This window comes from Propithecus coquereli, unplaced genomic scaffold (genome assembly GCF_000956105.1).
Source record: "Propithecus coquereli isolate 6110/MARCELLA unplaced genomic scaffold, Pcoq_1.0 Scaffold193, whole genome shotgun sequence".
Classification (NCBI taxonomy): domain Eukaryota; kingdom Metazoa; phylum Chordata; class Mammalia; order Primates; family Indriidae; genus Propithecus; species Propithecus coquereli.
Window position 1 is genome coordinate 537,195 of NW_012144190.1, and position 27,890 is coordinate 565,084.

General features: G+C 57.4%; 1 protein-coding gene across 3 annotated transcripts; it reads right to left on the reverse strand.

Annotated features, from left to right (window-relative positions):
• On the reverse strand, positions 1-27,131 carry PPP6R1 (protein phosphatase 6, regulatory subunit 1). 3 transcript variants are annotated; one of them, XM_012643196.1, is made up of 23 exons: positions 26,620-27,131; positions 16,495-16,727; positions 14,155-14,341; positions 13,934-14,071; positions 13,787-13,852; positions 11,947-12,059; positions 11,750-11,863; positions 11,029-11,158; positions 10,790-10,942; positions 10,573-10,707; positions 10,147-10,211; positions 9,925-10,040; positions 9,749-9,834; positions 9,523-9,612; positions 9,351-9,448; positions 6,308-6,365; positions 6,046-6,221; positions 2,320-2,444; positions 2,055-2,235; positions 1,866-1,936; positions 1,673-1,754; positions 969-1,070; positions 1-886 (listed from the first exon to the last, which is right to left on the reverse strand). In XM_012643196.1, exons 2-23 carry the CDS (start codon positions 16,719-16,721, stop codon positions 817-819), a joined length of 2,583 nt encoding a protein of 860 aa, XP_012498650.1. In that variant the 5' UTR covers positions 16,722-16,727; positions 26,620-27,131; the 3' UTR covers positions 1-816. The 3 variants fall into 3 exon arrangements, with proteins under 3 accessions (XP_012498650.1, XP_012498648.1, XP_012498649.1); XM_012643194.1 differs by having other exon boundaries at positions 11,029-11,191; XM_012643195.1 differs by lacking the exon at positions 26,620-27,131 and adding an exon at positions 23,938-23,968 and having other exon boundaries at positions 11,029-11,191.
• Between the last annotated feature and the right edge of the window lie 759 nt (positions 27,132-27,890).

Below are 27,890 nucleotides of genomic sequence, written 5' to 3' on the forward strand. Positions count from 1 at the left end.
TCGTAAACTGTCTTCCTTTATTTATATTTGCAATATGAAATAAAAGCTCGGCACGAACGCACACACACTCACGCCAGCCCGGGAGGAGGGAGCTGGGACAAGGCCACTTGGCAATGGGGCTGGGACTCCAGGCCCTTGGGGCACAGGGGGACCCAACCAAACCCCGATTCAGGACCCCTGGGGATGTTGTCATGAGGCCCCTGCTCCCCAGAGCTGGCAGGCCTGGGTGAAGTGCAGGGTCTGGGCAAAGGCACAGCCCCTACTCGGCCCCGCTGATGCCCCCGTGCTCGCCGGGCCATCCCCGGAGCTGGACCTGAGCTGAAGGGCCAGATGTGGGTGTGGGCGTCTGCACCAGGGCACAGGGCAACCGGTGCGTGACGCCGACGCCAACCCCCACTGGGACGGGACAGGAGGGTTGTGCTTCGCGCCCCGGCCCCGCACAGCATCCTCGCTCCTCTCTGCGCTCCTCCCTCTCTCTATATAACATATAATATACGTCTCTCTCTGCTTTCTATCAGACTCTCTATATCGTTATTCTAGGAGGCAAAGCTCCCAAACTTCTCTTCTCAGTGCAAATGGGGGTAGGGGGCCGTCTCCCTGGCACCAGCCTCCTGGGAGTCCAGAGAGAACGTAGGGGTTGGGGTGATGAGGACAACGGGGGCCATGGGGGACCCGCCCTGCCCCCACCCAGGAGGTCCATGAGGAGGACGGAGGATCTGGCCGCCGCGGCCAGGCAGCTACCTGGGAACAGAGGGAGATGTCGCCTGAGGGTCCAGCAGACCCATCCCCCTGCCCGGCCCCTGGCCGCGGCCACACTCACTGGGGGCCCAGGGACGCAGGCCCTCCTGAGACGGAGCCACTGGGCATCGGAGGAGGCTGCAGGGCACTGCCAAGGAGAAAAGGCACACCCCAGAGTCACTTCCTGCCCCGCCAGCCCCACCCTGCCCGCCTGCTGCCCATCTGCTCACCTCTGGCTTTGGGGAGGCCCCACGGGCTCTGGGCTCTTCTCCCCCTCTGTGGTCTGGGGGACTCCGAGGGCTGGGACAGAGGTAGAGGGGTCTCTGGTTGCACTGTGGGCAAGAGGGGATGTGGCTGTCAGTGCCACCCCGACACCCAACCCTTGGCTAACGCCTCACACCCTGTCACCGCCTGAGTCATCTCACTCTGGGTATGCACCTGCCACCTGCCCCACTGGAAGGGGCCTACTAGTGGGGCTGGCACTGAGTAGACGCTCAGTGACCGCACAGTGCCCACTAGGATACAGATCAGATGGCAGAGCACGGGGGAACTGCATGGCCCTAGGCTGGGGGACAAGCAACACCCTCATCATGACTCACATCCGGCCGCCCTGGTCACCCCCAGGAGCTGGTACCCATGTAGGAGGCACTTGAGGCTGGCCAGACGCAGCCACACGGGGGTGTCTTGCACACTCCTGACCCTCCCAGGGGCCCTTCCCAACCCCTAGGGCTGCAAGGGGCCCTGTGAGTCCAGGCTACTCAAAGAAACAGCCTGTAGGGTACAGGGGCCCAACAGAGGCTGGGCCTGGGGGGTCTTGCAAGAGTGACCGGGAGCAGCTCAGGGACAGGATGAACCGAGAGTCCACCTCACCATGGAGGAAAAAGGCTTCTCCTGGCACCCGCTCTCCCTTCAGAAGCTCCCCCACCCCCATCACCTGTCCGAGGAGCTGGGGGTGGAGCAAATCCCGTGGAGGGTGGCCTGGAGGTCCCCGATGCTGACCAAGGCCTGGCAGGGGGCTGTGGAGGAGGAGAGACCATGACTCAGCCCCTGCTTCCCAACAGGCTCAGAGCTGGCCAGGCCACTCTCTGCCTGGGCCACCAGTGGGCAGGGTACAAGCAGAGGCTCACCTGAGGGCTCCGCTACTTTGCTGCCATCTGTGGCTTCCTGAGGTGCTATGGGGGGAATGGGGTCCTGAGACCTGCCAAGTGAGAGGGGCAGCCCAAGGGGGCAGCTGCAGTCAGCACTTGAGCCTCAGAGAGGACCGGGACGCGGCAACAGCTTCCCAGCCGCAGCCATCCGCCAGGTCCCATGCTCACCTGAGCTGCAGGGCATCATGGACTGGAGGGCTGACCAGGCTCTGGGCAGGGAGGCCCTGGGGCACGTTCGGGGGCCCCTGTGGGGCTGGGAGCCCAGAGCACAGCTCCTCCTCCCCAGAGATGTGGGGGCCAGCCGGGGCGTCCGTAGGCACTGGGTCCAAGGTGGCTGTCCAGCTGGGGCCTAGGATGGAGCAGGCAGGACAGAGCGTGAGCTTGGTGGCATGCAGGACACCCTGCACCAGGCCACAGCTGCCCCCTGACTCACCTGAGGGTTGAGGGCTGGGGCAGGAGGGGCGGGTGGTCCCTTCATGGGCTGCCCGGCTGTCGCCCTCCTCATCCTCCTCATCCTCATCCTCTTCCTCATCCTCACTGTCTGTGCTGCCTCCACTCCTGCCCAGAAACCACCTGGTCGGCTGGCAGTGTGAGACAGGCCAGCCGACACCCGCCCCTCCACTCCCCGCAGCCCAGGACCAGGCCCAGGAGACATCTGCTGGGGGGCCACGGCAGGGTGAGGGGGCCGGGGAACCCGGGAGTGTGAACATGCAGGGAGGGGCTGGGAGATGCCAGCAGGTGAGAGTCCCAGGCCACATCTGAGAACACATGTGGGCGAGGGCTGCGGCAGCAGAAAGGATGCAGTCATGCCCCCTCATCCACGCAGGACGGGCCCTCGGAAGTGCACGGCAGACCGCAAGCTCACCAGCTCTCGGGTCACCTCCTGGCCATCACCAGAGCCATCTACCTCACAGGCCTTCCCACCACCTGCACCACCCTTGGCACGGAAGGGCTGACTTTAACCCTCTTCCTCCAGCTAGCAACTCCAGGAAGGCAAAGACGCTTGGCTTTTGCCACTACCGTGTCCTCAGCCCTGAGAACAATGTCTGCACCCACAGCTGCCCCAAACTACTGGCTGAATGCTGACTGACACACAACTTGCAGCCGTGAAGAAAACCCAAAAGAACCTATGTATTCATCAACTGGGGAAGGGGTAAGCAAACTCCAGTCATGTGTCACTTAACCATGGGGATCTGTTCTGAGAAACGCACTGCCAGGCAATTTCACCACTAAGTGACCATCACAGACAGCACCCACACAACCGTAGATGGGGCAGCCTGCCGCACACCAAGGCTGTGTAGACACAGCCTATCCTTCCAGGCTACAAACCAGTAGAGCACGTTACTGTGCTGAACGCTGCAGGCAACTGTAACACAACAGTTAAATATCTGTGTATCTAAACATATCTAAACAGGCAGGGCGCGGTGGCTCACACCTGTAATCCTAGCACTCTGGGAGGCCGAGGCGGGTGGATCGCTCAAGGTCAGGACTTCGAGATCAGCCTGAGCAAGAGCGAGACTCCGTCTCTACTAAAAATAGGAAGAAATTAATTGGACAAGTAAAAATATACAGAAAAAATTAGCCGGGCATGGTGGCGCATGCCTGTAGTCCCAGCTACTCGGGAGGCTGAGGCAGGAGGATCGCTTGAGCCCAGGAGTTTGAGGTTGCTGTGAGCTAGGCTGATGCCGCGGCACTCTAGCCAGGGCAAAAGAGCCAGACTCTGTCTCAAAAAAAGCAAATAAATAAAATAAACATATCTAAACATAGAAAAGGTACAGTAACAACATGCTGTTATAATCTTATGGAGCCACCGTTGTACGTATGGTGTCATTGACCTCAATATTATGTGTGCATGACGGTACACTATTTCCAAAATGCTGAACACGTGTCTTAACAGTGTTACCAACTACTTTAACTGGAAAATAATACATCTGTACGTGGTTACTAAAACACTCAGCAATCAAGGAATATAAGGGAACTCCCTTAACCTGATAAAAGGCATCTATAAAAACTCACAACTAACAGCATACTTAAATGGTGAAAGCCTGAATGCTTCCCCCTAAGATAAGGAACAAAACAAGGATTCCCATTCTCACCACTTCCATCCAACATGGTACTGGATGCTGGCCATAGCACTCAGGCAAGAAAAGGAAATAAAAGGCATCCAGATTGAAGGGAAGAAGGAAAACGATCTCTATTCGTAGATGACTTGATTTTGTATATAGAAAATCCTCAGGAATCTACTACAACTACTAGAACCCGTAAATGAGTTCAGCTAGGCCACAGGATACAAAATCAATATACAAAAACTACTGTATTTTCATACACTTGCAACAAACAATATGAAAGTGATTTCAAGAAAATTCTATTTACAATGGTATCGAAAAGAATAAAGTACTTAGGAATAAGTTTAACAAAAGAAGTGCAAGTCTTATCCTCTAAAATCTAGAAAACATCATTGAAAAACATAAAAAGACTATATAAATAAACAGGAAGACATACTACTGTTAAAATGGTAACAGTCCCCAAACTGACCTACAAATTCACCGTAAACCCCACCAGTACCCCACATGGCTTTGCTGAAACAGACAAGCTGATCCTAAGATTGATACGGAATCTCAAGGGATCCCAAATAGTCAAAATCATCTGGAAGAACAAGGTTGGGAGACTCGCACTTCCCATTTGCAAAACTCACTACAAAGCAACAGCAGTTGGGACAGCATGGCACTGGCATAGAGAGACACACAGAGCAGAGGGCAGAAATAAACCCGCACACATACGGTCAAGTGATTTTCTACAAGGGTGCCAAGATCATCCAGTGGAGAAAAGACAGTGTCTTCAAAACTGGGTTCTAGGAAAACTGATTATCCACATGTAAGAGAGTAAAACTGGATCCCTATCTCACACCATATACAAAAATTAGCTCACAATGGATCAAAAATCAAAAAACCAGCACCATAAAACTCTTAGAAGAAAACGAAGGGGTAAATTATGTTGTTGGATCTGGCAACGACACACGCTTGTGCATAAATGACGCGAGTGAGGAGGGTGTTGGCAGCAGCCCCGCATATAGAGGACAACAGGTACTGGGCTGGTTGTGCTCCTGACCTGGGTGCTGACAGAGTGTCCACTTGGCCACATTCTTAGGATGTGTGCTTGTCTGTACACACGTTACATCAACAGAACAGTTAAAACAAAACACCCTAATTTCCAAATTAAAAGTCACGAGGCGAAAGCTCACAGCTGCAGATTGCGCACTGGTGTTCACGCTGGCAAATCTACACGCACTAACCCGCGTCATCACAGAGATGCCGGTGCCAAGACAGTATTAGAGAAAAATCAATGTCACATCTGTGCAAAAAACTAATCACAGCCTAACTGGGGAGGGACGTCATCTCTCATTTTACTGGAATTAGAGAGAAGCTACTTCGGACTGTTCTACCCCGCTTTTGGGAAAATGTGCATTAGAGCTAACACAGGGAAAGCAGCACAGTGGAGGGATGGGGGAGGGAGGGGGCAGGGGATATTCTAGATGCACCAATACCCAGCCACACTGTCCTGACTGTTGTTGCTTCATAGTAAGTTTTGAAAATTGGGAAGTGTGAGTCTCACAAGTGTGAGAACCTTGTTCTTCCAGATTATTTTGACTATCTGGGATCCCTTGAGATTCCGTATCAATCTTAGGATCAGCTTGTCAGGTTCAGCAAAGCCATGTGGGGTACTGGTGGGGATTACTGAGAATTTGTAGGTCAGTCTGGGGACTGTTACCGTTTTAACAGTAGTACATCTTCCTATACCTGAATGTGAGCTATCTTTCTATTTATTTATGTCTTTTTGCGTTTTTCAATGATGTTTTCTAGATTTTAGAGTGTAAGACTTACACTTCTTTTGTTAAACTCATTCCTATTTTATTCTTTTTGATACCACTGTAAATAGAATTTTCTCTCCGAAGGACCTGCCCATGTTTCCAGCCACAGATAATGCTCATCCTTTTCTTTCTGTAGCTTAACTCATTTCAACTGGATTTCGATCGCTCAAAATTGAAAGCACCTTCAACTAATACACACACCAATACATCTTCCTTGTTTTTCTCATTCGCTTCAGCCTCGGTCAGCCCTGCTGTGTAGTGGATGCTTGGAGAGGGGCTGGGGGGACTCACTGAACGCCAGGGGGCTGGCCCAGGCAGGCCCCCCTTGCCAGCTGACTGGTCTGCCAGGCGCTGTCCTCTCCATCGGACTCCCCTGAGCCCTGGCCATCCTCCTCGTCCTCCTCCTCCTCGTCATCAAACTGCTGGATGCGGTCCTTGTAGCATATCTCGAGCAGGTTGGCGTTGGGCTGCAGGGAGGTGGGGGAGGATGGGCTGCACTGCCGGCAGCCCCCGAACCTCCACCCACACAACCGCAGGATAGGGCGGCACTCACGTTCTCGTCATCCGCGTTGAGGGAGAAGGTGATGTTGGCTGTCTTGTCAAAAGGTGCGCTAGAGAGAAGGCGGAGGGGCAGTGAGGGGCGGGGCCCTTCTCTGCTCTTTGCTCACTCCACACATCTGACCTTCACTACTCATGGATTCCGCATCCACAAATTCACCTATTCCCTAAAATATATGTTACCCCAAAACCAATACTTGCAGTGTGTAGGGTAAATGCACCTTCCCACAAAGGCCACATAGTGCCCTCCGATCTCAGCCTTCGGAAGAACCTGGAGGGTCTGCCTCCCACTCTGGCACCTGTGCTGGGCGGCCTCAGGAGAGTCACTTAACATTTCCGAACCAAGGAAACGATCTACCCCAATGAGTGGTTTTAAGGATTTAAAATCATCATGTGTGTGAGACGTTTACATATATACACACATTCCCCTAGGAGCAACGGTTCCAGTTGTGTCAATCCAGCTTTCACGGCCACTTCATACATCAGCCACTGCAAAAAACGATTCCAGCCAACACGGTGCTAGGCCTCCACTTACACTAGCAGCCATGTGCAACTCAAGCAGAAATCAAAGAAAAATGCAAGTGAGTCCTTTTTACTTGCCCAAGTCAGGGTGTGTTGATGTTGTGGCTGTTGCCATCTCTTGTTTGCAGTGAGAGTGCGCAATGCTGGTGATGGTGAGGGGGCTGGCCGGGCACTACCCTTCTGGAACACAGCTGACGAGACCTAGCTGAATGCTAACATGGTTCGCTGAGTCAACGAGAACTCACACGAGCCAGCGACGATCAGGGCATGGGGCTACAGCATGACAAAGCACCTTTCCTAACCATAAGACGCCTATGTCTGTGGCTGAAATTCTAAAGTACAGGCAAAAGAATCATTTTCAGAACTTAAGCGAAACGCCACCACTCCTGACGCAAGGTAGGGCCCACACGAGGTCCTCAGCGCTGAGCTTGCGCAGCTTGTCCCGGGAGCACTGCACCGGCATAGCCCACCAGTCCTTGCTTCCAGCCTCCCAGTGTCACAAACACACCGACTTGGGTGTCCATGAACCTGCACCTTTGCTCAATTCTCTCTCAAACAGCCTCACAGAAATGCCAATTCCTGGATTAAGAAATTAAATCCACACATTTAACTATCCACACACTTAGCCAAAAAAGGACTCATCAATTCCGACTCCCACCAGCACAGCCGGCGGCTTTGCCACCATCCCCTGCTTGTTTTGTTCTTAGCCTTTGCTCGCTTTTTCTACCGGGGTGTTGGTCTTTCTCCTGTTACGGGTTGAGGGCACTTTATGTTACGTGGGGACCATGCTCTGGCTCATGTGTTAGGGACACTTCCCAAGGGATCATTTGTCTCAAATTCACGAAACATTTTGCCACAAAGATCAATGGATCATGGACGGCTGCAATTCCTGACTCCTGACTCTAAGCATGTGACAGGTGAGCCCCCCAGCAGCATCTGCAGCCCCAAGATTATAAAAATATTCATCCATTTCCCACACTAGAACTTCTCCTTGGTTTAGTTTTATTTCATTTAAAGTTTTTAGCCCACTGGAATTTGTCCTGGAGGAGGAGGTGGTAACAGTTCCATCCCAAAAGGGTGGCTGGTCATGCCAACGCCCTCCACCACAGTCTGCCCGTCCCTGGCCAGCATGCGGTCGGGTTTCCTTTCTTCTCCAGGGATCTCAGTACCGGCCTCTGATCAACAAGGCCCAGCGCTGCCTGAGGCCCCCACGCTGGGCACAGAAGCAGGAAAATGGGATCTCACGTCTGCGCCTAGGGGGCCTCTGCCCCAGCTGTGGACGCAGAGAGGCCACAGCCAACCGCAGCTGGTCACAGTGCCCCTGGCGCTGTGCTGCACGGGGACCATGGGGCAGCCGTAGGCAGGCTCAGTCTCCCGGGCTATCAATGGCATAGGGTCCCTGCAGCCAAGGGCAGTTTCAGGCATGCAATGGGATGGTAGCTGAGAGGCGCCCACAGCAGACGCAGGCAGCACCCCATACCCCCGCCTCTGGCCTCCCTCAACCCAGCCGCCCACGCCAGCACCTCTGCAGAGTCCCAATACAGGCAGCCTCTGTGCCCTACCCACTGCCAACGGTGTACTTTCACTTTTCCCAGTGACACCGTGGACTTACTTTCCACAAGTCACCGCCCTTACAAAGATGGCATCCCCTACGCTGTTCACCCAGCACCTCCCTCTGCAGCGTCAAGGCAGAGGCCTGCTATGCCCAGCCTCACAGTGGAAGTTCCAGAACCTCACCTCCAGGGTAGATGGTGGCCACTTGGTCAGGCGTGGTTAGCAGCAGAGGCTGAGGAGCCGCACCCGTGGGCTGGACGACCCCTGCCTTCTATGAGGTGCCCACTCGGCCCTAGCCCTGCCATAGCCCTGCCACCCTCCAACCTCCCACCCAGACTGCAGGCTGTCTTCCCTTCATTGCCGCTCTGCTGTCACAAGCTTGCTTGTGCCAATTCATTTACAAAGTGTTAGCAAATTTTAATTTTTTTATCTAACTATAAAAGCAATAGATGCTTACAGCAAGAAACTGAGAAAGCAAAATTTCATAATCGTAACTCTCAGACGTGAATGTTGTTATGTTGTTTGCCCAACAAATAAACACAGAATTGGTGGTTGCAAAAAAACCTTTCGTCACCCCAAGGCCTCCAGAGGGAGGAGAGGTAGAGCCCTGTGCTCGGCAGACCTGCCCGCCCAGAGAGCATGTACAGAGGCCGGCTCTGCACCCACAGTCCCCGCGCCAGGACCCACAGGTCTGCTTTCCCCCCACAGTCCCATGCACCTCCCCGGCCCGGGCGCTCCAAGGCTGAGATTGGGGCTCGGGAGCTGCTCTGAGTCCCCAGTACTGGGGACATTTGTGCCTTCACTGCAGAGAGGAAAAAGACTCCACAGCTGGGACTCATCTAACAGGAGGCTGTGGCCAGGGCGTGCCCAGGAGGGGAGTGACTGCAGGCTGGGCTGCACCAGGCACGCAGGTGCACGTGGCGACACAGGCAGGACAGGGCCCTGGCCTGGGGGACACTCACTTCACACTCTCCTCCTGCTCCCCAAACTCCTCGTCATTGAAGCCGAAGTGGTCAATGAAGGATGAGGTCATGCGCTGCATCTGGAAGTCCATGAAGGCCTGTGGGGCACAGAAGTCAGGGGTTGGAGGGAGCTGGGCTGGCCGAGTCCCGCCCAGCACAGCCCCAGGCCCACCTGCTGCAGTACAGCCTCCTCGGGGAAGTTGAACTCCTTGAGCCGGTCATCCTCATCATCACTGGAGGAGTGCAGGTGGTGGGTGTTCACCTGGGGGGTAGGGGTGTCAGGGCCTGCTGGAGCCCCCCGACAAGGGTGGGGAAGGCAGCTCTGAGGAGGGAGAGGCTGAGACCGGGCCAAGAGAGAGAGTAGCAAGAGGGACGCAGGAGGAGGAGCCAGGACTCACCAGGTCCACCATGTTCTTCTTGTTGGTCTCCGCCAGGGGCCCTGCCACGAACGCCTCCCACCGCTCCTGCTGCTCGCTGGGCAACTCTGCTCGGATAGGGAGGGTCGAGGATGTGGGGCGCCCCTCAGCCTCCAGCCTCCCCCGACCCCCGCCCCAGGCCAGGCCCGGGCCCTCACCCTTTAGCAGCTGCCCCAGCTGCTCTGCGTTGGGCCCCTTCTCTGCATTCTGCACCAAGGCATTGGCCACTCTCGTCAAGTGGCCCATGTAGCCTTTCCGCGGGCCCCCCCCAGACCTGAGAGAGAGTGGAGGCCACAGCTGGACACCAGGGCCGCCCAAGCCCCTGGCCCGTCCCCCACCGCCCCATTCCCAATGCAGCACAAAGGCCAGCGGGGACGCACTGCACGCGGTCGTTCTCCTCCCAGGACGTCAGGATCCGCTCTACCAGGCAGCACCGCTGCAGCAGCTGTGGGAGAGCAGGACGTGGTGGCCTTGGGGGGCTGCACATGGGGGAGCTCGGCCCGCAGCAGGGTCCCCTCCCAGCAGGTGCCTCACCAGGCCCATCCACACGTGGTGGGAGGGAGGGAGGGAGGCTGGGCCCGTCTCCTAAGCCTGCCTAAATCTCTGCTGTTTCTACCGGGAGCACATAGCACACGCACACACACACCCTCACAGCCCCTCAGCTGCTCACAGGCCCACCCCACCTCGCCCCCTAGCTCAAGCTGGGCCCTCACGCCCCTGCTGCTCCCCAGCCCAGACACACACGTTGAGGGGGCGAGGGGTGGGACACAGGGGAGGGTGGCCCACAGGGATGAGCCCCAGCTCACATGTTTCACAACGGGGTTCTGGATGGGTGTCTCAGGGTTGCTGTCAGGAGGGGGCCCCAAGCTCAGCATGGTGCTCACACAGCCCTCCACTTGGGCGTGCAGGAAGTTGTTGAAGACGTAGTGGAAGAAGAGGTCCTATGGGAGACACAGGCTGGCACCAGAGAGCCTCAGCCCCAGGCCCAGTCACAGCCCCTCCCAATCTCACTCCATCCCATACCAGCATGGTGTTGGGCACGTCCAGTGCCAGGAGCTCCTGTGTCAGGGCCGTGTCATTGGCGCTCAGGGCACTGGCTAGGAGCTTGACCACATGCAGCCGCGTGTTGCCCAGCGGTGGGTCCAGGCTGCCCCATGTCATCCGCAGCGGCTCCAGCTGCAGGTGAAGGGAGGTTTGGTTCCCAAGGGCCACCCTCCCTGCCACCCACACCTCCCCGAGGACTGTGACCCCCCGGTCCTGACCTTGGGTGGTTCAAGCAAGAGCTGGTGGAAGCAGCCCAGCCGCGGGCGCAGGGCATGCAGGGTGCCCACGCTGGATGCGGTGCTATCCAGGGCCCCCTGGGCCAAGAGCTCCAGCTGCCCATCCGCACTGCTGAAGAAGTTGTTCATGGTCACGGACTCAGACCTGCGGCAGGGCAGGGTTGAGGGCAGAGTGAGTCCCAGGCAGCCTACACGCAGTGAGCGTGAGGAGTGTATCTGGAGGGAGAAGGGCACGCCCTCGGGTGCTGCTCTGATCTGGCACTCTCTGGACAGGCCAGGCCAGCGGGCAGAGAAGAGCAGGGCTGGCTGAGTGGGGCAGCGAGCTGGCCTGGTGGCAACATCCGCAGTCCCCTGTTGGGGGGACAGGTGAGGGGTGTGGGGCTGGACAGAACCCAACGGCTGAGTGCCCTGCATGGTAAGGGTTGGCTCAGCAGCCTCTCAGTGCACACCTGGGGTCCCAGCCCCACCCCAGCCAGCAGGCAGTGGACGCAGCCTCAGTGTCTTCACTTGTCAACAGGACAAAAGGACTCTTTTCCCACCCAGTGCTGACCACTGTGAGAGGGGACACACCCGCCACCACGCGGTGAGGAAGCTGGGCACTCTGCACAGTGGACACCACGACATGTCCTGCCTGAGGCTCTGAGGGTCTCAGAGCCTCACCCCATCCCTGCCCACCCCCACACAGGGCCGGAGGGCCCCTCACCTTGGCCTCCTGGGCTCCAGCAGGGTCAGCAGCACCTGGATCCCGCTGACGAGGACAGAGGGGCTCTGCTCCCCCTCGAACATGTTGCTCAGGAGCTGCTCGATTGTCTCCTGCCTGGGGGATGGGTGTGGTCAGTGAGGAGCCAGGGACCCAGGGATCCCCCAGGATGCTCCCCCTCCTCAGGCCCCGGCACCCACTTCTCCAGAGTGGCCAAGAGCTGGTCTGGCTCCGGGCTGTCCTGAACTTGGATCATCTGTTCCCGGCTCAGGCGGATGATGTCGCACAGGGACTGGGACGCGTTGGAATGTTGCTGGGAGGAGACAGGTGAGGACCCCGGTCGGGCCACTAGGCCCTCCACAGCCTGGCATTGGGACCCCCAACGCACTGAACCCTCCAGCCCCAGCCCCTCCGGGAAAGGGAAGGATGGTCACATGTGTGTCACGGAGGACAGCACAGAGGCACCAAACACCAGAGGGAACAGTTGCTGGAGAAACTGGGGAAGGATTCCCAGAGGGGAGACATCCACACAGGACCCCCCACCCATGCACACAGCAGACTATCCGCAACAGCGCAGACATCTGTTGACTGGTGAACAGATAAACCAAACCTGGTATAGCCACACTGGAATATTACTCAGCCATGAAAAACAATGCGGCCCTGACACACACAACCACATGAATAAGCCTCGAAAACATCGTGCGGAGAGAAAGGAGCCAGACACGGAAGATCACGTGGGACATGATCCCACTGATGTGAATGTCCAGAACAGGCAGCTCCACGGAGACAGAGCAGTCTGGGGGTTGCCAGGGGATAAAGGGAGTGGGATGTTGGGAGGGACTACTAACAGCTAAAGAGATTTTTGTTGTTTGTTTGTTTGTGAGACAGGGTCTTGCTGTGTGGCCTGGGCTGGAGTGCAGTGGTGTCGTCACAGTTCACTGCAACCTCAAACTCCTGGGCTCAAGCGATCCTTCTGCCTCAGCCTCCCGAGCAGCTAGGACTACAGGTGCATGCCACCACACCCCACTAATTTTTTAGTTTTTTTGTAGAGACCAGGTCTTGAGAGGTGTGTGGGGGAGTAAAAAAAAAGAGAGAGAGACTGGGTATCACTATTTGCCCAGGCTGGTCTTGAGCTCCTAGACTCAAGTGATCTTCCTGCCTTGGCCTCCCAGAGTGCTGGGATTACAGGCGTGAGCCACCACACCTGGCTGCAGGGCTTGTTTTTTGGAGTGAAGAAAAATATTCTAAATTCAACACAGTGATAGTTACATAATACTGTGAATGTACTAAAAGCCTCCGAATTAGAAATTTAAATGGGTGCTGTATGCTATATAACTTCTCTCTCAGTAAAGCTGATTCTAAAGGAAATAAAAGAGGCGTGCAAGCAGAGCTGAGTCTAACCCAACAACCAGCTGCCAGGGATTGGCCTCGTGGCCCCCAGACCTCAGGGCCCCTCACAGGCGCCTGCCACATGGCTCACAGCCCCCTTCCTGCTGCAAAGGCCTGAACAGACATCACCCTCCCTGGGATGGGCCTGCCAGGGGGAGCCCCAAGCCCTGTCTCCATGCTACAAATCCACGAGCCTCCTGAGGCCAAGACCATCACTAGGACGCCTTGCTCCCGGTGGCCTCAGAGCCTGAGAAGACCCAAGGCCAGGGGAACACACAGACTCAGGCCCCTCGAGCTACTGGGAGCAGTTGCTCTCAAGAGCAGGTCTGCTGGGTGAGCTGACAGGCAGGGAGTTAACCGGGCAGGGGAGATGGAGAAAGAGCCGCCAGGCCCAGCAGCCAGCACAGGCCAAAGTGGGGAGGGCGGGAAGTGAGGCCCAGGGCCAGAGACCCCTCCCCTCAAGGGATTATGTACCAAGTTCCTGGTTCATGGAAGAAACCTTCCACGTATACAGACCCTTTTCTCACAGGGTGTGGACAAGCCTGGTTCTCAAAGCTCCTTTTTCTCACCAATTCCTCTTTTAAAAGGAGGTAGAGTGGGCATGGCGAATGGACTTGTAGGGGAGGCTGCAGGGGCGCCAGTGACACTCACGTTGTCATCCTTTGAGGGGTGGATCTGCTCAATCAGCCGCTGGACAATCTTCTCCTCGTTGAGCCACTGAGGGCAAGAAGACAGGCGCTCCATCACCGCCTACCTCCCCTCGCCCCAGCCCCCATGAAGAGGGGCCGCCCCACTCACGTTGACAACGTCCTGCCGCAGCTGGGGCTGCTCCACACAGGTGAGCAGGCGCAGCAGGAGGTCCATGATGGCTGAGGTGCCAATGTGCTGCAGCAGCAGGTCCACGAAGTCGTCCTTCTTCCGCAGGAAGGACACGAGCTGGGGGCACATGGGCGGTGTCTCGCACAGAGGCCTGGCCTACACCCCCCACCCTGGGCCACGGGCCGGGAGAGCCAGAGCACCTCATCCGTCTTGCGGTTGATGAGGATGCCCATGACCTTGCTGAAGAAGCTGGCCAGCAGCGGGTTGAGGCTGCCGCTGCTCTGCAGGAAGCCGTAGAGCCGGTTCAGGAGCGACTCGTCGGCACCCAGGGCATCGTTGATCTGGGGCACGTCAGAGGTCAGGATCTCACAGGCCACACTGGGGTACCTGGGGGAGGAGTGTGGGGTGGGTGGGAGGCTCCACCCTCTCCCCTGCACTGGGCACTGGGGGAGACCCATGTCCAGGAAGGGGATAGAGCACAGCACGGGTGGAGGGTGGGGCCAGGGAAATGAGGTCCCTGGGCAGGCCTCCTCTATCATTCCGCACCCAGCCACCCCTTCCTGGGCTCCCTACCACCCCAAGACTTGACCCTGGGCTTGAAGCTCCAGTGTTTTCTGACGCCCCACTAGCAATATCCATCCCTTCTGCGTCCTTGACATCTTCCCAGGTAGCCCCACACGCTGCCCCAGCTCAGGTTCCCTCTCTCCTGGGCCACCTGAGCTTTCTCCTCCCGCCCAGCCCCACTCTGGGAGACTTTTTCCAACTTCCAAACTTATCCCCTGCCTAAAACACTCACATGGTGCCCAGTGGCTCCCATGACAAGAGCTGCCCTGTCCAGCATCCCACCAAAGGTCCCACAGGACCAGAACCTGCTCTAGGTCTGACTGTAGGGGATCCCACAGTGCCCCCTCCCCTGGAAAGTGGGATCCTTGGGGCAGGGCACAGACCCCAGGGGCCAGCAGGGCACAGATATCAAAATGGAGGCTCCCTGAGTGTCCTCCTGCTATCTGGTGCACGAGAGCACAGTCCATGGCCCACTGGACGCTGGTCGAGTGAGGGTGGATGAGCAGGACAGAGGCTCTGGGCAGAGAGAGGTCAGAGCAGAGGAGGGAGAGAAGACACACAGGATGGGTGGTGTCTGACAGACAGACACGGGCAGCACAAGAGATACTGCCGGCCCTGCTGGAGGTCCTGTCAGCATCAGCAGGGGACCTGCTAAGCCCTGTGCTCCAGGGTGGCAGCCACCTCCTTGAGTCCCCACTTTATAAGAGGCAAAGTAGGGAGCAGCCCTTGCCCTGGCCTGGCCTCCATGCGAGAAGCAGCGTGCACAACCTGAAGAGCGGGAGCCCAGCACCAGCAAGCCAGGAGGCCAACAGGAGGTTCTCGCAGCAGCCCAGGAAAGGCCACAGAGACCAGGGAAGACAAGCCCCAACTCCCTGACAGGGCTGGGCCCGCCTGGTCCCACCTCCCCTGAGGCGAGCACCTGGAGCACACCTGCCCTTACCATCCAGGGAGCAGCAGGCAGGAGGGGGTGGCCATGTGCAGAGCTTCCCCCACGCCAGGGGCTGGCCAGGCACCAGGGCGCACGGGTGGGCAGATACAAAGGAGACATTAACAGAGAACCACAAGTGAAGAAGATGCTGCCTGGAATGAGGAGATGTGCTTTAAATGGCACTGGGAGCCCCACAGCTGTCCCACGGTGCAAGGGTGAGCGCTCAGAGCTGAGGACACAGTGAGCTGAGGCTGATCTTGGTGGGACCTAGCTACTTAGGCTCAATGAAAGGAAAAAATGATTTTTGCATGCAACAGTCTGGATCAATCTCCAGAGAATTATGACGAGAAAAAAACCAATCCCAAAAGCTTACCTATTATATGATTCATTTTAAAACATTTTCAAACAAAACTGTTTAAATGGAGAACAAATCAGTGGCTGCCAAGAGTCAAGGCTGGGGTGGAAGGGAGGCGAGTGTGGGTCCTTGTGGTCATGGAAGTGCTCAGGATGGCACTGGGGTGGCCGACACGCAAACCCACGAAGGTGAGGAACGTAACGTGTACACGCACGCACAGAGAGTACGAGTAAAACTGGGAAACCTCCTTTTAACAGGCGGACAGTGTCAACATCGTCACCCTGGCTGTGATGCCCTAGCGGTTTTGCAAAGGTACTTGGGATCTCTGTTACTTCCCACAGCTGCCATAAAGATTTCAATTGGAAAAAAACACCAGGGAAAAAAGATGGGGGGGACAATTAGCAGATGTAACAAGATTGGCAAAACACTGCTCCTTGTTAAGGCTGGGTGAAGGGTCCGCGGAATTCACTCTAATCCGTACTTTGGGGAAATTCCATAACAACAAGCTTTTAAGAAATGGCATGCTGAAGCGGTCTGGAGCCCAGGCCTGGTCTACACCCAGGTGCTCATCGCCAAACCGGAGGTCCTGGTATCAGCTGTCTCTGTGAGGCATTCGTGGTGAAAGTGTGTGAGATGCCGAGATAGCACAGGCCAGCCTGGAGCCAGGGTCTGGGGTACAGGGTAGGGACTCACTTGTAGCGCAGCCGCTCCTCGCCGCTGGCAGGCGGCTCCTGGGTGACCCAGGCCACCATGGCCTGCAGGTGGGGCGGCTGGAGCAGGAAGTCCAGCAGCTTGCGGTTGACGACCTTGCACTCCTGCAGCACGTCCTCCTCGTCCAGCAGCTCAGGCAGGCTTAGGTCCTCCCGCTCCAGCAGCGTGTCCAGGTGTGAGCTCGTGTGCAAGTCAAACTTCCAAAACATGGCGCCCTGCGGGCCCGGGGCACAACCAGCACCACGTCAGACGCGTTCATGGGAGCCCCCACTGGACGAGGCACTGGCCACCTGCCTCGGGAACAGCCTCTCCCCGAGACCCGGTCCTCACCCTCAGGTCAAGCCCGGCCCCACCCGGGGGCTCAGCACCTCTATCACACACGCACACCAGGCCTCGCCGGCTTCCCCCCGGCCCACCCACCCCCTCCAGCTCCAGCCTCCATGCTGCCTCCCCTGAGGTCCAGAGAGTCACTTCACACCCAAGGCCGACTGTCCTGCCCACCTCTCAGCCTCAGGCCTGGTAAAGTCCCCTGGTATGGACCACACAGGGCCTGCAAGGAGAGGCTGCACATTATGCATAGAGTGATCTCTGACCCCGTCGCCCATGAGGGCCTTTGTCCACTGTCTCCATATGTGGGCAGGGACATCCCAGGGGCAGAGCCTGAACCTCTGGCTTCACTTCAATCTGTATTTGCTGCACAAATTCAAATGCCCCATGACCTCCAGTGCACGGCTGCTGCCCAGCCCAGCAAATCACCCAAGGCTGTGTGGGAGGTTCAGGGTGGGGGCAGGGGGAAGAGAGGAAGTCTGTGCTGTCTCCAGGCTGTGGCTGTTGCCTGGACACCACTTACACACAAACACAACCCAACCAACCTCTCACCACCCAGCACCAAGGCCTGGGACAAGGAAGAGGAAAAGTTGTGGGGGTGGGGGGCAGGGTGGGGGATGCTCCCAGAATAGCCACTGACCAGGGCCCAAAGGAACCCAGGAAGGGATGAGCAGTCTCTGCCCGGGAAGAACAAAGTGGGCTACCAACACCTGGCTCTGATCCTGTCCCTCTCCCCTGGAGGACAGCATGTGGCCCTCACCTTGGCCAAAGCCCCCACCCTGCACCTGCACAGGTAACTAGCGGGCAGTAAGAGCAACACACACGGAGCATTAACCACACGCCAGGCAACGCTGTTCTGAGCCCCAGACCTGTGCTCTCAGCTGCTGTGCTCTGAGGCTCCGATGCTCCCGGCTCTGCACGTGCGCTGTGCACATGACGTCCAAGCTCACAACCGCCCCCAAGACACCGTCATCATCCCACCACACAGGATGAGGGGCAAGCGAAGCCCAGGAAAGTCAGGTGGCTTCCCAGTTCTTCACCGGCCATCTGGTCCCCAAGGACAGCATTTGTGGAGCTCTCACTACAGGCAAGGGGCTGACCAGAGCTATGCTCATTACCTGCCTCCTGACAACTGCACAACTGCCTGAGGCAGAGGCCTCTGCCATCCCCAAGTCACCCCGGAGGACACTGAGGACAGAGCAGGGTACAGGAGGTTGGGCTGCCGCTTCCACAGCCCCCACCCGTCACTTCGCAGGCACGCAGATGCTAGTCCGCCTCCTGCAACACACTTCTGCGCCTTCTCTGCCCAACCCCCTCCTCCCGGGGCCAGCCATGCCCTCTGCACAGGCCTCCCTGAGTCCCTGACCTGCCACCTTAGCACCCACCGGCCACCCCAGGACCCGGGCCCCAGGGAACAGACAAGCACAGATGGAGCACCAGGCCCAAGGAAGAGACACCAGAGCTCAGGGAAGCAGCTTAGGCTGACAACAGGGCATCCTGAGTCTCCATCCCTCTAAGATGCCACGAGCACCCAGCTCTCCTTCCTGCCCTGCCTGAAGTTGGGACTGACACACAAGCCTCCCCTGCCTCCTTGCTCAGCCACCCCTGCCTGCCAAGTGATCACCCCGAGGCTCGGCTCAGCTCAGGTCAGCACTACCGCGACCTTTCTCCCAGGCTGCCGTCTGCCTCGGTGACTCTGTATCAATAATCCTGGTGGGAGGCACTAGCCAAGGACAACTGAAGGTAGAGTGGAGGGAAGAGTTCTGTAACCAGCAACAGCCGTGAGGGCAAGCGGGGCAGGAGGAGACGGTGGCAAACTCCAGGCCTGAGACCGGGGACGGGGGGCATTTGAGAGCCCCCACTCCTCTGGGGTCTCCTGGCTCCTAGTCCACACAAGCAGTGACTCACGCAGTACCCCCACCCGCCTGCTGTTCCCATGATCACCCTTGAGCACGAACTTGAGCACCTCGTGTTCATTCCAGCCAAGAGCCCTGCAACAGCTCCCCTGGTCCCGCATTCAGGGCCCCGAGGCCCAGCCCCTGCCCACACCCAGCCTCCTCTCTGGCTCAGCCGTGCCCCTCCCCCATCCTTTCAGCTTGCTGACTGACCTCTGCACCAGCTCTGACCCCAGCGCCCTGGGAGGCCGTGCCCAGTGCCACCTCCCCAGAGCAGCCTCCGTCTCCCTGTGCTCCAGGGGCCACCCAAGGCACAGGGCTGGGTAAACGGGGGCATTCCCTGGACACATCAGACAATGCCACTGTCGGCTGCCCTGCACCTCCACCGTGCTGACCACTCCTCCAAGGACCTCACGGCCATTACCTCCACTGCCTCTCACGACCACCCACAGGAAGGAACCGCCAGCCCTATTTTACTAGGAGGAAACTAAGGCACAGAGAGGTAACTGCCCAAGCCCAGATCTGGGGGTGGTGACCACTGGAACTGGCACTCCGTCCCCAGAGTGAGGAGCGCTGTCCCCAGCACAGGGCCTGGGCGGAGGACGCTGAGACACTTGTGGGATGGGCAAGCTCCAGCCCAGCTGGCCCCAGCACGTGCTCTGCCTGAGCGAGCGGTCCTGGCTGTGGCCCACCCTGACCTCACTCTCACCCAAAGGAGGAGCTTCCCCTTCCTGGTCCTTGGACTTGGCTGGACGCTGGGCTCCTGGTCTCCCTTGTCCCTGGCACCTAGCACCTACTCAACAGCCCCCTGTGGACAGAGGGTCGGCTGCAGTCCTCAGGCCCCTTGAGGCCCAGCTGTGACATCACAGCCCACACCCAGCTGTCGTCACTGTGAGGCCTGAGCTCTCCCCTCAACCCGACACCACCAGAAATCTAGGGGCTTCCTCAGGGCCTCCCTGCCCTCCCCCATTGCAATCCAGGCACTGCCGATGGCCCCCAAACATAACCAGAACCACCCTTCTCTACCCGCATGCCCTACACCCCAGCAGGCCCTACACCCCAGCAGGCCCTGCCCTCTCTCCAGAGGCAGCACACAGAGCCCCCCAGTCTGTGCCCGGGATCCTCCGCAGCCTCCCGCCGCTCTCAAACACCACCTCAAAACCTGGCCTGGCTCCTCCAGCCCCGCTCATGCCTGCCCCGCACTCACCCCAGCCAAGCTGGCCTCCTGTTTCCAGAACACTCTAAGCTTGGGTCCACCTCAGCGACGCTGTCCTAACAACCGATTTCTTCTCATCCTCTGGGTCTCTTGCCAAGCGTTCGCCTTGCAGAGGGGCCTTCCCTGACCAGCCTGGCCGAAGCAGCCCCCGGCCCCGCCTTTGTCCACCACTCTCTCATGTCTCCCTGGGACATGCATCCCGACCTGCACAGAGCTTGCCACTGTCTGGAAGCATCTCTAGGACGCAGTAACGACATGCTTGCGATACACACGCGCTGAACAGATGGCTCTACGGCCCCTCTAAACCTTCCTCACTAGGTTACCGCGAGCACCTGGGGGCAGCACCTACCTAGCACAGGACCTGGCACTGTGGCCATAAATGCTCAAAAACATTACCTGAAAGACAAACCGTGTTTTCACAAGGCCTCTGCCCAGGCAGGAGGCTGACACACCTGTCAGGGCATCGATAAAGGGAAATCACTCCCACCCTGGCCCCAGCCACTCTTACGGGCTCCCTAAATCACGAGGCGGAGAGGGGTGCAAGATCACCACGGCAGGCAGGGGAGGGGTGGGCTGGCAGGTGCTGGGTGTGTGTCTCCCACGTGTGGCAGTGAGGACAAAAGCACCACTGCTTCACAAGGATGTACGACCTTCTCCCCTCCTTGCTCTGGGAACCTCCTCCAGCACAGCGGTAACTCGCCTCTGTGCCCAAATGCTAGACTTCCTCAGGGGACCCTTCCCAACTTCCTATCTCACTTGAGAAATGTGACAGGCTGAGGGCGTGCCCGTGTCACAGATGAGAAAACCAAGACTCAGCAAAGGTGACTCGCCACGCACGGTCGGTGGGAAGCAGGAGGCTCTGGGGCAGGGCGGAGGGGTGTGGATTTCCACCAATCACTCGTGACTGCCGAGTTCCGGCCACCGGCTGTGCTGAGTGAAGCATGCGGACACGGGGAGCAGGCAGCCTCTTTCTACACGGGGGACTGTCACCACGCACAAGGAGCCACACACTACATGTTTCCACTTATGTGAAACATCCAGAACAGGCAAATACATAGAGACAGAAAGTAGATCAGAAGTTTTAGGAGCTGGGGGGATTAAGGCAGTTTCTCAAAAGGAAAGTTTCCTTTAGAGGTGATTTTAAACAGTTGTAATATCAATTGAGGCAATGGTTCCACAACACTGTGACTGTCCTAAGAACCACTGAGTTGTACGCTTTTTTCATTTCTGAGACGGGGTCTCACTCTGTCACTCTAGCTGGAGGCGCAGTGGTGCAATCATAGCTCACTGCAGCCTCCAACTCCTGGGCTCAAGCGATCCTCTCATCTTAGCCTCCCAAGTAGCTAGGACTGCAGGCACACGCCACCAAACCTGGCTAATTTTTTAATGTTTTATAGAGACAGGGACTTGCTATATTGCCCAGGCTGATCTCGAACTCCTGGCCTCAAGTGATCCTCCCACCTCCGCCTCCCAAAGTGCTGGGATTTACAGGCGTGAGTCACCCACCATGCCCGGCCGAATGCTGCACTTTAAATGGATACAGCATGTGGCATATGAATTATATCTCCATAAAAAACTGTTGCCAAAAAAAGAAAAAAGCTGCCCAAGGCCATCATGGCAGGGCTGGGCTCAGGCCTTGTGCTGTGTCCAACCACCCTAGAGCTGAGGAGACATCAGCTGGTCTGGCAGAACGAGGCCACTAAAGCTCCACCCTGGGGAGCTCGCCCAGGCACCCCTTCCCCGCTCCTCACTCCCAACACCCCTGAGCTAAGTGAGCCCCCTCCCCAGCAGGGGCGGTGCAGGGACAGAGCCGAGCCAACATCTGTAAAGAATCCTGCACCCGCACTTTCCGACGCTTTGTCTCATCTCCCCACCACGACAACAGAGTGAAGAATTCTTACTACTGCCCTTTGATAACAGAGTCCCATTTCGAAAAGCGGCCCAGAGGGGCAGAGCCAGGACCCTGCCCAATCCAGACAATGTGCCCCGGTTTCTAGACAGGAGGCAAAAGCTCTCACAGCTGTGGCCTGGCCACTCGCTTCTAAGATACTTGGTTAAAGGGTGCAGGCCATGGCCACCACCCCCAAAACCCCCTACCCTTGCTACGACCTCACCAACTTCCCTCCCACAGCCAGCTTCCCAGAGAATCAGGGCGGGGGCTGCCGGACCAAGACAGGAGGATGCTGGCTGGAGTGTGGCGTCCAGGAGCCTCCATTTGAACCTTGGCCCCAAGAACCCAGGCAGCCCCTTGAACTCTCAACCTCAGGTGGCTCCTCTGTAAATCTCAAGACGAAAGGATCCAATGTAACTGGAGTTCAACACCCTATAAACGTCAGTTCTCAGGGTAAAAACAGACTTAAGATGCAAATTCAGGAGCAAGAAAAAAACAAAAAAAGTGAGAAAAACTTTCCCCCACCACAAACTCTCAATCCACTCCGGCCTCAAGCCCTGACTCTCAGCCGCCATCTTACAACTTAATGAAACTTGCTGGAAACCCCGGCAATGAGGAGAGGTGGCTTTCGTTCCCTCTAACTGGGTGAACCTGGGCTGGGCACTTGGCTTCTCTAAGCTTCATTTCCTCATCTGTGAAATGGGGACACAGCCCATCGGGTCAGGTTCCTGTGAAAACGAGCTGAGTTAAAGCAGGTGGTCCTGATACAACAGGTTCTCGGCAGGTGTGAGCCCCTCCCAGTCTGAACGTAAGGCCACATCCCAACACTTTTGAGCAGGACAGATAGGAAACAGTCACTATCCTGAGGGTGACGACACTAAAAACGGAGCAGGAGACGGACTCTACCCGATTGCCTAAGTGATTCAAGTACTTTTTCCCTCAGATCATTCAAATACTCTGGCAGGCGCCACACACCCCGCCACCCCCGTTCTCTGCAACTTTCAGCAACTTCAAGAAAGCGGAAGTGACTACCACTGGTTTTTAGCGACCGTTTGAAAACCATGACTCTGGCTGCAAACGGAAGAAGGGGAAATTGTAAATGAGAAAGGAAGCCATTAAAAACGAAAACTACCTCTGCTCCCTCCGCCAGCTCTGCACCATCGCCTCTGGGTTCTTGTTTTGTGGTGTTGTTCTAAGGCCTTCAACACCACCTGCCCCTCAGGAGCCCCCCAGCCCCTTCCCCAGCTCACAGACGGCCTAACTATGGCTCTCACAGAGCTGTCCCCACGGGCGCTGCTGCCACTGTCTGTCCGACCATCCTTGGCGAGGAGTGAGCCGCCACCAGCAGCAGGCTGGCCAGCACCCAGCTCCTTAAAGGGCCCGAGGTTCAGAGGATGGCAAGATCCCCTCCCTCCAACTTCCCCCAACCCACAGTCAGCTCTCAGCCACATCTGAAAGGAGGTTGGGAACACTCAATTCCAATATGGAGTGATGGTAATGGCAACCCCACTAACTCGAGCAGGACCTATGGTGTGTGCTGGTTGTAGAACCCAACACCACCCCAGCAAGGTAGGCACTGGGGACACCCATTTGGGAGAAGGGGCCACTGGGGCCAAAGAAATGGGACCTGGCGAAAGCCAAATAGCTTTGGTCCCATTCTCACGATGAGCTGGGACTCTCCCATGGCTTGGGAAAGCCTGGGGGAGGGTCCCCAATTAGAGGGCACCCCAGGAACCTCCCCCTTGGATGGCAGAACCAACCCTCCCAGGGGAAGTGGCAGCTCTGGTCCAATCCTGGGGGAGGGGGAAGTAATTAGGAAATAAGAAAGTCTAGGGACACTTGGCCAAGGACTGGGGAGGGGACTTGAGCACTCATACTCAGAACTTGTCTCCCAAATTAGTCACAGATTTAAAGGAAAAGACCACTGCGCAGATTTTGTAGCCCTTGGATAGACAGAGGGGAAGAAGGAATGTTACTGTGTGATCCAAAGTCAAAGGCCTGAGTTCAAATCTTAACCTCTCCAAACTGAAACCTCTGTCTGGCCTAGGCCAAGGACCTAACCCCACGGCACCCCAGTTTCCTCATCTGGGAAATACCTTGCAGATGAAGTTAATGTAAAGCAGCACTTCCTGGAGAAAGATCCACAAAACCTGTGTGCAAAGGGAAAACCACGGTTTGGCATGGAAAGGAGGGCGTGTCCCCAGCAAGCCAGGTGCTGACAATCCCGGGAAGGCCTCTCTCACCTCATCTCTCCCTACAACCCTCACCGGCGCCACACCTGACTGCTCAGCCCTGGCAGGGCCGCTCCTGCGCCTTCCCTGAGCTCTCCGAGCCTGACAAGCTCCTCCTGGGTCCTTCAGGCCTCCACAAGCCACCACTTCCTCCAGGAAGCCTCCCCGACTCTGGTAGGGGCCTGCTCCACACCGCTTCCACAGTATCTGGGCCTCGGCTCTGTGACAGGATTTGCCTGTTCAGTCATCTACCTCCCCCCAGAAGATGCCAATACCCCAGGATCTTGCCTAAGGCCAAGCTCACAGTTGAAGATACTTGTTGAATTAATGAAAACTGAAGCCAGAGGAGGAAGGTGATCTGCTAAGGTGACCTGGCCACACATCCTAAAAAAAAAACTGGGGAGAGGGGAGGACCAGAAGAGCAAGTTTTCCTCTAATAGAAAGAAAGAGATGACCCAACAAAAGCCAACCATCAAAAAGACAATAGTAAATCACAATACACAACTCACACAACACAGCTACCCAGGAGTGCAACAGAGCACATAAGCCCAAACTGTACAAAATACCCAAGCATTAGAGCAGGGTTTCTCCTCAGCACTACTAACCCTCGGGCTGGACAGTTCCTTGTGGTGGTGGGACTTCCCTGTGCACTGGACAGCAGCCCTGGCCTCCACCTACTACACACTGGTAGCATTCACCCCAGTTGTGACAACCAAAAACGTCTCCAGCGGTTTCCAAATGGCTCCCGGGGGGACACAATCGCCCACGATTGAGAACCACTGCAATAGATAATCTCGAACCAAATAGTAATCCTAAAAGCTACTGATTCCGGAGCACGTACTGCGTCTTGCATCTGCCACAAGCGCCTACGAACACTGCACTTAATCCCGCCCTGTGCACTTAGAACCGCCCTGTGCGAGCACTCCTGTTGTTCCCATTTACAGCGAGGAAAAGGAGGCACAGCACACCTGGACAATCTGTCCAAGGTCTCACCACTTGGAGAGGCAGAGCGAGGACTCGAACCCAGGTCCCTGTGACAAAAGGCCTCGCTCTAAACACTTAGCCTGTACTGCCTCCTCCTGATGCCAAGCCCAGGGATACAGTCACATGGTCTCATTTAATTTAAGCAAAATGATACATGATAGGCAAAAGCTTTTTTAAGAAAACAGAGCACAACACTTTAAGCAGCACAAGCAACACCACTGGACCCGCAGTGAGTGCACACAGCAGGGTGTGGCGAGCATTTCCATGTGTTTTGTGCAGGTCACTGCACAGGCTCCACGCATGACGACGCGTAACGTGTTCCTCAGGCAATCTTCAGTTCTTGCTCCATCTGCCATGGGCACCCACGGTTAGAACCTTGCCCTCAGGTCGGACACAACCCCACTGCAGTGTCCCTACAACTGTGAACCCAGTACCACACCTGACAGACAACGCGGCTTCCTTTCCAGAAACATCTTGCCTTTCAGGCGGGTGTTAATGGTAACGTCTGCATCCTCAGCACAGACGCATCTTTCTGTGTGTAAAAGAGCAACCAAGAAAGACCCTAACCAGAGATCACTTTGTAAGGCCCTGGGCAAGCGCCCCAGCCAAGCTATTCTGCCCCTCGCCCTCCCAACACATCTGCACTCATGGCTCCCCAAACGTCCCCACCTTGACATATTTGCACGTGCTGTTCCTTCCCACCGGAAGGCCCTTCCTCCCACTCTCCATCTGTCAACTCCTACTCATCCTTCCTAGACAGAGAAAGCCACCCATCCAGCCAGTCTCACCAGTCCCTCCTGCTCCTGCAGCGCCCTGAGTTACCTCTATCACCACACACAGTGATTGTGACTGGACCACTCTGCTTTTGTCTCCCCAGGGACCGGCCCCTCCTCCAGGGCAGGCCAGCACTGGGTCCCTGCCCTGCCCTCAGCAGGCCTCATCTCACTAAAAACCAGGATCGATTGGTGGCTGCTCCAGAGAACGCTGGCGCCCAAGCCCCTCCTCACAACAAGCCAGAGACAACTGGGGACAGGAGAGCCACAGTCACGGTGAAGGGAAAGCCCCACTACTCCAGTCGGCCCGCCCCAGGGGTGAGGCAATGGAGCCTAAGAAGGCTGGCGAGAGTGAAGGGGTGATGGGGGCGAGAGTGCAGAGTCTATGGAGGAAAAGAAGAGGGTAACCAAAGGGAAGGAAGACTCCTGGGGGGACGCGGGCAGTGGGCCAGAGGAGTAAGAGGGAGGAGCTGAGTCTGAGGGTGTAGAAGGGCACCGTGGCAGAAGAAACTGGGGAGGGGAGGCTGGAGGGAGAAGGGGGGTGGGAAAAGACTGAGAGACGTGGGGGGACTGAGAGGAACAGACTATGAGACTCGGAGGGGAGTGAGGGGGAAGAGTCCGAGAGACTAGGGAAGACTAAGGGGGAAGAGACGGGGCAAGGCGGGGAGAGGGGAACCCCAAGGAAGGGGGCATAGGATCCGAAGAAGACAGAATAAACTCGAAGGGCGCTGGGGAAGGAGAACGAGGGGCCTGGACTTCTAGGCAGGGTCCCGCGATGCGGGCCGCTCACCTGCGAGGGGGGGCGGTGGCTCCTCGCACTCGGGGCTCATCGGGGCACCCCCCCCGCCCCGCCGCAGCGGATCTGGCCCCCGCTCCGGGGCCCGGTATGTGGGGGCGGGGGGCGGCGTCGGGGTCTCGCGCAGGCGCCGGGGCTAGCGGGGCCCGCGCACGCGCCCACGGGTCGGGGAGGCCTCGCGCGCCGAGTCTCGCAGAGTTGATTGCGGGTGCGGTGGGGATGTCACGAGACCCGCACAGGCGCCTCCGGGGTCCGCGCCGAGGCGGATGAGCTAGGTCGGCGAGGCCCGCGCAGGCGCCTCAACGGGAAGGGACGGGGGAAGTCGCCCCGGTTTCCCCGGCTCAGCCTGGCGCCCCGCGGGAGGGGAAAGCGTCCTCCTCCGCAGTCCGAGCAGGCCGCAGAGCTGAACAGCGACAGACGGAAGCCGAGGCCTCCTGCCTCCACCTCCCTCTTCCTCAAACCGAGCAGGTCTCTGGGTTCTGCGGTCCGCCTCAGGGCCTCCGACGCCCGGCTCCCTCCGCCACTATCCCACAATCCTCTGAGCGCAGGAGGAGACAGGAGGCCCCGCCCTCCCGCGGCCGTCTCGGTGCGCAGGTGCGCGAGGGGCCGTGCGGCTGGGCCCCGCAGTGCGCCTGCGCGCTGGGCCCGGGTGCGCCCACTCCGGCACCCCCACCGCCGTAGATGCGCTTGCGCCCGTTTGTGCCAACGGTCTCGCCCGGAATAAACCCAGACGACTCGGTGCGCAGGCGCCGCCGCTTGTCCGGCGGCCAGTTTCTCTCCGACTCCGTTCCGCCGTCCAGTGAGCATCCTGCTCCAGAATTTCTCTTTTCCATTCACTTCGTTTGGAAAGCCTTTCGCTATTCTGTCTCCTCCAATCACATTCCTGCCTTGGTCCCGGAATCGAGCTTCTGCGGAATCCATCCCCGGCCTTCCTGCCAACCAGCGCTGGCGCTTTTGTCCCGCTGCCAGGTCCCTCTCGCCAGTCTTTCTGTGAGCCTCAGGAGGATCTCAGTCCCACCTCCAGGCCGTTGACCTGGCTGTGTCGCTATTGTTCCCAGTTCTGCACAGTGTCCTCTAATAACATCAAGTGGAAGGGTCCTCCTAGACCTTAACATCAATATTTATTAAGGTCCCATCTGGCTCTGAGCCTCAGTTTCCCCGGCTTTCAAAGCTCTCCTCCCCGCCAATGTTAAAGGCCTACTGTAAGAATTAAATGAGTAATTGTGTGTGAGAACTTTTACTTTTTTTTTTTTTTTTTTGAGACA

Coding starts and splice junctions, on each gene's coding strand:
- PPP6R1 (XM_012643194.1), bottom strand. CDS start 16,721: ATGTTTTGGAAGTTTGACTTGCACACGAGCTCACACCTGGACACGCTG. Junction 9,613..9,748: donor AGAAGAACATGGTGGACCTG/GTGAGTCCTGGC, acceptor CCTACCCCCCAG/GTGAACACCCACCACCTGCA. Junction 6,366..9,350: donor GAGCAGGAGGAGAGTGTGAA/GTGAGTGTCCCC, acceptor CCTTCTCTCTAG/CGCACCTTTTGACAAGACAG.